The sequence below is a fragment of the Drosophila kikkawai genome, chromosome X (assembly GCF_030179895.1).
Source record: "Drosophila kikkawai strain 14028-0561.14 chromosome X, DkikHiC1v2, whole genome shotgun sequence".
Lineage (NCBI taxonomy): Eukaryota > Metazoa > Arthropoda > Insecta > Diptera > Drosophilidae > Drosophila > Drosophila kikkawai.
The window spans coordinates 2,108,339-2,117,918 of NC_091733.1; the positions used below are offsets into that span (position 1 = coordinate 2,108,339).

A 9,580-nucleotide genomic window follows, 5' to 3' on the forward strand; every position below is an offset into this window, starting at 1 on the left:
ACTTTGAATGCTCATATCTTCTACAAAAAAAATCTTAAAATAGATTTTATTGCAGATTCTGAATCCTTGGGAAATTTTCTGTCGAATAATCGTTTTTGCGAACATGACTTTTTCGATTTTTGCAACGCTAATTGTTCGGGAGGCGCTACTGTGCGTCTGTGTAAATGAATTTGTGATCGTGTAGGGAGTTTTTAATGGAGTGAAACAGCTGGTGATATGTTATAGGTGAAGTAGTGTTTTTGCTGTACAGAGAAAGGGACGTGTTTGTGGCTGTAAGAATTATTTCGGGATTGTATTTATTTGACTTGTAGCATTTGGCGGGAGGAAATGGAAGGGAAAATGATTTGCAGGAGTCGATGATTCTGTCTAATGTGCTGGAGTATCTGTAATTTTTTTTTGATTTGCCAGATGTATTATCAAATTTTGGGTTTTATATCGTAGAAATATTTTTAAATAAATAATCGGGTCTGGTAGTAGGCTTCTGGATATTTGAACGATAACACTTGAAATATTTTAAAGCGCTTCTAAGAACGAATTAAATTTAAGCAATACACTATTAAAATAAACGTAAAAATTTTGTAAGTCTGCCTTAGAAACTCCTTCGGTGATTAAAGACGGCTAAGTCTGCAGCCCGGCCGAGTAATTTTTATTTACAGTTTCTGTAAGGACTAATCTATCCTGGCAATCAGGTACCCTTGTACCCTTTTTAGTGCGCCTCCCAGTTTGTAACGAATTATTTGTACTCGAACTAGATGGAAATGAAACGCAAGGGGGGCGCACGCGAAGTATTTCGGCAGCGGCTCGTCGGCTAGTGGGGTGGTGATCTTGCCCTCCTGCATCTGGCCTTTTGCCATTCTTATAGTTCGCTTTGCGTGCTGCGACAAAATATGGGGGGTGAAGGTAAACCCTCATGACACTCAGATAGACGGATAGTATAGTACTCAGAATTTCCTACGATCCTCAGATGTCTTCGAGAAACTAAATGCCCGCCCTACCTTGGCCAGTCGTACCCTATTAATACATTTTTGATCGAATGGCCCCTTCTGGCTGTCGCTGAGTCTCTACAGGGGAGTCATCCTAAGTGAAGGCAATAAACGAAACTATTAATACATAATACATTATAAAAATATATTTATGTAAGTACTAGAAACATCAGTAATGCTAACTGACATAAAACAAAAATACATGCAAATAATTAAAATAACCATATAAACTAGATAATTATTCCTTAGACCTACAATCGAAATACCTTAATAAATTAATGCTGTCGGGAGCAGCCGCAGAAATCAATTTAAAATCATTTTAAAACCATTTATTGTTTTCCATTTGGTCAGCATCACTGACAACAACAATGTAAACAAAAGCTTCCCAATTATCTATTTTGCATAAGATAAGCCGATAAGCCGACTGGGCTCGCAATTATTAAATAACGTTGTAATAATTCTACGCGCCCCTTGAACGTGTCGTTGCAGGGCCACACACACAAACCCTTTTCGCATCGCTTCGCACGGTATTCGCATATACCTACATACATAACATACATACATTGTACAGTTAGAATCGGCTGCTGTACAGTCTGAACCTATTGCATAACGGAAAGTGTTATACAACTTCCCTCGCCAGGCAGAGGTCGTCGCCCTTTGTTTACGGCTCCGTCATTACCCTCGAGTTCGGTCTTTGGTTTCCGTTGGCCCAAGTGCAGGTGCAGCGCAAATTTCGTGCGGTGACTTTCGTATACCCTACAAACGGCAAATAAAAATTCAAAATGCCAGCCAAACATACTAAAAAGCCTGAGCTCCACGCCTCACGCACCAAACGGCGAGGAGTTTTATCGGGCAAAGGTAGATTCTATGATCCGCCAGCTGGCGGCCCTAAACTCATTTCTGACAGAGGAGCAGTTGGTCAAATTCAACGAGAGTGAGTTGCAGGTGCGGTTGGATTTAATCGAGCGCATGTACTCTGACTTCGATAGCTCTCGACTTAACCTCGAGCAGCTTGAGATTGAGGAGCTGGAGTCAGATGCGCGCTTAACCTTTACCACGGCATATTGTGAGGCCAAAGGAAAAATCTGCCGCCGCACAGTAGCGCCTTTTCTCATTTAGCGTTGCAAAAATCATATCTTTTGAACCAAATAAGGTAATCGAATAATTTAAACGGCATTGGACAGGTAATTGTTGCAAAATATATATATGTACTGCATAAAGTACCACGCCCATAAATACGCCTTTTTAAAGGGTATCAAAGTGAAAAAATAATTTTTTTTCAATGAAAACAATTTTTAAACAAAAATTTTTATTTAATTTTTTATGTTTATTTTTATGTATTTGCTCAAATAAAAATAATTTGAAAACTGAAAAAAAAAATTTTTTTTTAATTCGAAGTGTAACCGCCACGCGCTACAGTTAGTATATTTCTTGAAATGTATGAAATTGTGTCGGTATTTTGGTATATTTTACCCTGAGTTGTTTTGGTTTTTTGCGTTGCATTTCCGCAGACGCAGCTCGACGCAGCCGATGAAAGATAATTCTGATCCAGGAAAGATCCACAGAACTTGTAGTCATAGTGTAGTCAGTGGCCGGCATTGGCGTCAAAAGATATAGACTACTTTAGGCAGAAAAAGGTGAAAAAAATGGACACCTGGCAGGTAGCGATTTACCTGTAGAAGCCCAAACCAAAGTGTCGTTTTTTTTAGGTTCTTTAATAGTTTATGAATGTATCTATCATTTAAAGTTAAAACCATGACCATTGGTTTTATGGTTTTTTTGTAATATTACCTGAAAGTCGACCAATTTACACATTTTTTTTTGTATGATGCAAAAAACGAAACAAAGTTCAACTTTAAATGCTCATATCTTTTACAACAAAAATCTTAAAATAGATTTTATTGCAGATTCTGAATCCTTGGGAAATTTTCTGTCGAATAAGTATGGTTAAAATCGTTTTTGCGAACATGACTTTTTCGATTTTTGCAACGCTAATTGTTCGAGAGGCGCTACTGTGCGCCGTCTCAATATTGAGAAGAGAAAGTCGTTGGCAAATTCAACTGAGTTGCATGGCATCCTCGGTGGACACACAGCCGCCTTCAAGTGCAATTCGCGGCCCACCAGGCTACCGGAATTTCAAATTCCGCGATTTGGCGGAGCATACATCGATTAGCCGGATTTCTACGCCATGTTCAACACGGTAGTGGGAAAGAACAAAGATCTAACAAAGGTGGAAAAATTACAGCATCTTCGTACATGTTTGGACGGCATAGCACTGGACGCAATTCGCTCGCTGGAGCCCACGGAAAATTATTACGACAGGGCTTTGGAATTGTTAACGTCGAGATTTGATAATAAATTATTGCACTTTCAGGCACATGTTCGGTCTCTATTCAAGCTACCAGGGGTGGAGAAGGGATCCGCAAGTAGTCTGCGGCAGTTAAGCTACAAGGCAAATTCTCATTTGCACGCCCTGGCAACTATGGCCTCTTAATCCATCTCATCGTTTCATGGAAAATGTGGAATACGCTATGGTAAACCAAGCACATAGCAAACAGGCTGGAAAAGTAGCTAGCAAAATTTGTCGTAGCACCCTCATTGCTTCATCATCATCTATGCCAACATGTACCCTGTGCGAATCTAGGGAACATTATTTGACAAAATGTCCACAATTCTTAGGATTGAACCCCAATCAGCGGTATAGAGAGTCAAAAAGACTACACCTTTGTCTCAACTACCTACGAAAAGGACACAGCCTACAGCAATGCAAGTCGGGCAACTGTAGACACTACCACCAGAGGCATCATAGTCTTCTCCATTTAGAACCAAATCCTGTTGCAACCCTGGTCCAGCCTGTTCCAGAAATACTTCCGCAAGGATCATCTCACTTCTCTGTAGCCGTGACCAAAACACCGCCTTTAGCTTCATCGCCGACTAAATCCGAATACGTGTTGCTTGCTACCGCCATAGTCTAAGTAAAAAATCGCTCTGGCGTGTTCGTGCCATGCAGGGCCCCGCTCGATTTGGCTTCTCAAATCAATTTGGTCACCTCTCGTTTCGCCAATCAGCTTCAGTTTAAGATCCATCGTTCAGTCATCTCCATATCAGGAATCGGTGAATCCTCGCTCGCTTCAGATAAATCGGTTCATATTTTCGCTCAGTCGAGTAACGCAAAGTGTAGCACTTCGCTCTCAGCTGCTGTCACCCAGTCAATCACCGATTACCACCCGCATTTCGATCTTAACGCGTCTGAATGGAAAATACCGGAAAATCTCGAGTTCGCCGGCCCGCTCTTCTAGAAAAGTCAACGCATCGACTTGCTTCTTGGAGCAAGCATAGTCTTCGAGCTGCTTTGTATTGGACAAACTCGATTAGGCAGCAATTTACCCACTCTGCAGAAAACCAGACTTGGCTGGATCGTCTCAGGGTGTCTAACGGTAGGATCTTCCGTTCGCTCATTTTTAGTTTCCTTATCTCAAGAGCCCAGCCCTCATTCGGAGTCGATCTTTGAGAAACTAAAGAGATTTTGGGAAATCGACAATTGCGCAGATTCTACAAAAACCACTTCGAAAGAGGAAGCTCTATGCGAGCAGCTACTTCAGCAGGAATACACTCGGCTGGAATCTAACCAATATTCGGTACTACTTCCTGCCAAAACTACTTTCGTTGCTCTAGAAGATTCATATGATCGTGCACTTCTTCGTTTTAAAGCACTCGAGACCAAATTAGCAAGAAATTTAGAGCTGAAGTCGCAGTATAAAGCCTTTATAGATGAGTACCTGAACCTAGGCCACATGTCTCTAACAACTAAAAATGCTGCAGCTCATCAGTATTACCTACCCCATTACTGCGTCCAAAAATTGGAAAGTACAACGACAAAGCAGCGAGTTGTTTTCGACGGCTCAGCGAAGTCCACTTCGGGATATTCCTTGAACGATTTGTTGTACGCTGGTCCTTCCATTCAACCAAAAATATTCACTATCCTGCTTCGTTTTCGATTTTTATACCCTTGCAGGGTATTATAATTTCAGTCAGAAGTTTGCAACGCAGTGAAGGAGACGTTTCCGACCCTATAAAGTATATATATTCTCGATCAGCATCAATAGCCGAGGCGATCTAGCCATGTCCGTCTGTCCGTCCGTCTGTCCGTTTGTCCGTTTCTACGCAAACTAGTCCCTCAGTTTTTAAACTATCTGAATGAAACTTTGCATATAGTCTTCTATATACTCTCACTGCTATATATGTCGGAACGGGCCGGATCGGACGACTATATCATATAGCTGCCATACAAATGTTCGAGAAAAATTATAACATGGCTGTTTTTCAATATTATTCCATCATTTTTGAGATATAGCTTTTTTATATTATTCCAGAATTTTAGTAAAAATTTTATGAAAATCTGACCACTATATCTTATAGCTGCCATAGGAACGATCGGGAAATTAATCGAAAAAAATTATAACTTCGTTGTTTTTCAACGTATTTTAATCTACTTTGACACATGAGCTTTTGGTATTATTTCAAAATTTTGGTATAAATTTTATGAAAATCGGACGACTATATCATATAGCTGCCATAGGAAGGCGGGTCGACCATCCGATAAACAAACGTTTTACAGAGCAGAATGAGCATATCAGTTCAAGTTTGGGAAAGCTGAAGAACGAATTCTGGCGGAGCTTGAACTCAGGTTTAGCCAAAAAATAAATAAACTATCGGAGGAAGTGATCGATCTCCGCTCACAACGGGACAGACTGGATGAGAAGGTCGGGCAATTGGACAGGGAGGTCCAGGGAGGTGCACTGTGTGGAAAGGTGGCCCAACTGGAATCAAAACTGGCATCTCACCAGGAGCATAACCGGGCGTACGAGGTGCGCATACACGGCGTACCATATGGTGTGGGCTAAAATGTCCGAGCCTTATTCCACACGCTGTGCTTCAACCTGCAGCTTACACCCCCTCCAAGAATCCGGGATATCTTTCGCGCCCGGAAAACCCAAAACACGCACGTCGACCCGGTGATCATCGTCAAGATGGAAAGCGCTCGGGAGATGATCGCACTCCTCAAGCAAATTGGGGCGTACCGGCGCGAGCGTAAATGCCAGCTAACTCTAAAGCTCTTTGGTATCGACTCGGACGCTGCAGTTTATGTCAATGAGCAGCTGACGAGAGATAATTATCTCATTTTCGAAGAAGCCATGCGTATGAAAAAGCATCGTGTTCTCACAGCTGTTTTCACCCGCCGTGGCTTAGTTCACGTTCGCTGCATGGGCAGAGAGGGCGTAAACTGCATCGCGCACATGAGCGAGCTTCCGACGTTCACTGCCGACCCTCTCTCTTCGTCTCTCACCACCTCTCTCTCTGGCGCTACGATGGAAGCTTGAGATGCTGTCGCTGCTGAACCTAGCTTTCGCTCTTAATCAATTTTATCATTTTCTCTTAGTTAAGTTATCTTTAGAATTTTGTTATCGTTTGTTGTTTGTTTACACTTCTATGTTTCTAAATTGCTTTGCAGATATTGAGCTTGCATTCCTAACTTTAGCCAAATCTTCCAGTGCCGGATGAAGTAAGGTGTTCCATAACTGATAGCCTGATAAAAGTTATTAGCAAACGTAAAATCGGGCTCAAAGTTGTTCATCTAAATGCCCAAAGTCTATTGCGAAAAATGGATGAATTTCGGTTTCTTTTTATTAATTCTGACGTAGATGTAATTTGTGTGTTTGAGACGTGGTTCTCAATAAATGTTTGTGATGTACTATTGTCGTGTGATGGATATGCTGTGTATCGTCGGTCATGCAGGAGGGGTAGCTATTTTTGTTAAAACAACTCTTAAATGTACTGTTAAATGTAAACAACCCAGTGATTGTCCATTAGAGTACCTGTTTCTTGATATATGTTGTAAAAATAATAGAAATACGCTGATTGGCTGTATATACCGACCCAACACCACGACTGAATACGAGCCACTACTGACAACAATTGCCGACTTATCTATGGTGTACACAGATGTCATCTTGGCAGGGGACTTTAACAGCAATCTGTTAAAGGAAAGACACCTTTTAGATAATTTTGAGTCCTTGGGTTTTTATCCAGCTAACGACACGACGCCAACGCATTTCAGCAGCACCTGTGATACCCTACTTGACCTATTTTTATACCCTTGCAGGGTATTATAATTTCAGTCAGAAGTTTGCAACGCAGTGAAGGAGACGTTTCCGACCCTATAAAGTATATATATTCTTGATCAGCATCAACAGCCGAGTCGATCTAGCCATGTCCGTCTGTCCGTCTGTCCGTCTGTCTGTCTGTCCGTCTGTCCCTCTGTCTGTCTGTCTGTCTGTCTGTTTCTACGCAAACTAGTCCCTCAGTTTTAAAGCTATCTGAATGAAACTTTGCATATAGTGAGTCTATATGCTCTCACTGCTATATATGTCGGAACGGGCCGGATCGGACGACTATATCATATAGCTGCCATACAAATGTTCGATATATTTTTCGAAAAAAAATTATAACTTTGCTGTTTTTTTTTTTTTGCACCATTTTTTATATATTATTTCTGAATTTTGGTAAAAATTGTATGAAAATCGGACGACTATATGATATAGCTGCCATAGGAACGATCGGGAAATTAATTGGAAAAAAATTATAGCTTCGTTGTTTTTCAACGTATGTTTATCTACTCTAAGATATAAGCTTTTTTTATTATTCTAGAATTTTGGTATAAATTTCATAAAAATCGGACAACTATATCTTATAGCTGCCATAGAAGCGATCGGTAAATGTATAAAATATGTAAAGCTGGGAATGTAAAACTGTAACTGTCAAACTGTAAACATAATAAGTATAGGTAAAATGTAATGAAACACTGTTTTGTGAGTCTTTTCAGCATTTAAATCTATAATATAAACATCGAAACAAATCTGCAAGGGTATACAAACTTCGGCGTGCCGAAGTTAGCTTCCTTTCTTGTTTATAAATGACCCCAGTAAGATTTTACTTTATGACCAGGTTTCAGTACCAGTTTTTTCTAGACACGACCTAATTTTTCTGACATATGACATGTCCTTAGACTATAAAACAGACTTTTTTGCCTATAGAGACTTTAGGAATATTGACTATACTGGACTTCAATTAGATTTAGGTTTATGTGACTGGGAAACTATTTATCTCCAACCTAACGTTGACATTCAACTCCAAATCCTAAATAGCAATATACAGTACCTGTTTAGCCAAAAAATAAATAAACTATCGGAGGAAGTGATCGATCTCCGCTCACAACGGGACAGACTGGATGAGAAGGTCGGGCAATTGGACAGGGAGGTCCAGGGAGGTGCACTGTGTGGAAAGGTGGCCCAACTGGAATCAAAACTGGCATCTCACCAGGAGCATAACCGGGCGTACGAGGTGCGCATACACGGCGTACCATATGGTGTGGGCTAAAATGTCCGAGCCTTATTCCACACGCCGTGCTTCAACCTGCAGCTTACACCCCCTCCAAGAATCCGGGATATCTTTCGCGCCCGGAAAACCCAAAACACGCACGTCGACTCGGTGATCATCGTCAAGATGGAAAGCGCTCGGGAGATGATCGCACTCCTCAAGCAAATTGGGGCGTACCGGCGCGAGCGTAAATGCCAGCTAACTCTAAAGCTCTTTGGTATCGACTCGGACGCTGCAGTTTATGTCAATGAGCAGCTGACGAGAGATAATTATCTCATTTTCGAAGAAGCCATGCGTATGAAAAAGCATCGTGTTCTCACAGCTGTTTTCACCCGCCGTGGCTTAGTTCACGTTCGCTGCATGGGCAGAGAGGGCGTAAACTGCATCGCGCACATGAGCGAGCTTCCGACGCTCACTGCCGACCCTCTCTCTTCGTCTCTCACCACCTCTCTCTCTGGCGCTACGATGGAAGCTTGAGATGCTGTCGCTGCTGAACCTAGCTTTCGCTCTTAATCAATTTTATCATTTTCTCTTAGTTAAGTTATCTTTAGAATTTTGTTATCGTTTGTTGTTTGTTTACACTTCTATGTTTCTAAATTGCTTTGCAGATATTGAGCTTGTATTCCTAACTTTAGCCAAATCTTCCAGTGCCGGATGAAGTAAGGTGTTCCATAACTGATAGCCTGATAAAAGTTATTAGCAAACGTAAAATCGGGCTCAAAGTTGTTCATCTAAATGCCCAAAGTCTATTGCGAAAAATGGATGAATTTCGGTTTCTTTTTATTAATTCTGACGTAGATGTAATTTGTGTGTTTGAGACGTGGTTCTCAATAAATGTTTGTGATGTACTATTGTCGTGTGATGGATATGCTGTGTATCGTCGGTCATGCAGGAGGGGTAGCTATTTTTGTTAAAACAACTCTTAAATGTACTGTTAAATGTAAACAACCCAGTGATTGTCCATTAGAGTACCTGTTTCTTGATATATGTTGTAAAAATAATAGAAATACGCTGATTGGCTGTATATACCGACCCAACACCACGACTGAATACGAGCCACTACTGACAACAATTGCCGACTTATCTATGGTGTACACAGATGTCATCTTGGCAGGGGACTTTAACAGCAATCTGTTAAAGGAAAGACACCTTTTAGATAA

General features: G+C 41.1%; 2 protein-coding genes across 2 annotated transcripts; both read left to right on the top strand.

Annotated features, from left to right (window-relative positions):
* The first annotated feature begins 1,850 nt into the window (after positions 1 to 1,850).
* Positions 1,851 to 6,506, top strand: LOC138929102 (uncharacterized). Its single transcript, XM_070288119.1, has 3 exons — positions 1,851 to 2,049; positions 5,613 to 5,851; positions 5,930 to 6,506. Exons 1-3 carry the CDS (start codon positions 1,851 to 1,853, stop codon positions 6,362 to 6,364), a joined length of 873 nt encoding a protein of 290 aa, XP_070144220.1. The 3' UTR covers positions 6,365 to 6,506.
* Positions 6,507 to 8,039: 1,533 nt separating this feature from the next.
* On the top strand, positions 8,040 to 9,208 carry LOC138929103 (uncharacterized). The gene is made up of 2 exons (XM_070288120.1): positions 8,040 to 8,384; positions 8,463 to 9,208. The coding sequence occupies exons 1-2, from the start codon at positions 8,040 to 8,042 to the stop codon at positions 8,895 to 8,897; spliced, it is 780 nt and encodes a 259-aa protein (XP_070144221.1). The 3' UTR covers positions 8,898 to 9,208.
* The last annotated feature ends 372 nt before the right edge of the window (positions 9,209 to 9,580 follow it).

Coding starts and splice junctions, on each gene's coding strand:
- LOC138929102 (XM_070288119.1), top strand. CDS start 1,851: ATGATCCGCCAGCTGGCGGCCCTAAACTCATTTCTGACAGAGGAGCAG. Junction 2,050..5,612: donor AACCTTTACCACGGCATATT/GTGAGGCCAAAG, acceptor GAGCAGAATGAG/CATATCAGTTCAAGTTTGGG. Junction 5,852..5,929: donor AGCATAACCGGGCGTACGAG/GTGCGCATACAC, acceptor TTCAACCTGCAG/CTTACACCCCCTCCAAGAAT.
- LOC138929103 (XM_070288120.1), top strand. CDS start 8,040: ATGTCCTTAGACTATAAAACAGACTTTTTTGCCTATAGAGACTTTAGG. Junction 8,385..8,462: donor AGCATAACCGGGCGTACGAG/GTGCGCATACAC, acceptor TTCAACCTGCAG/CTTACACCCCCTCCAAGAAT.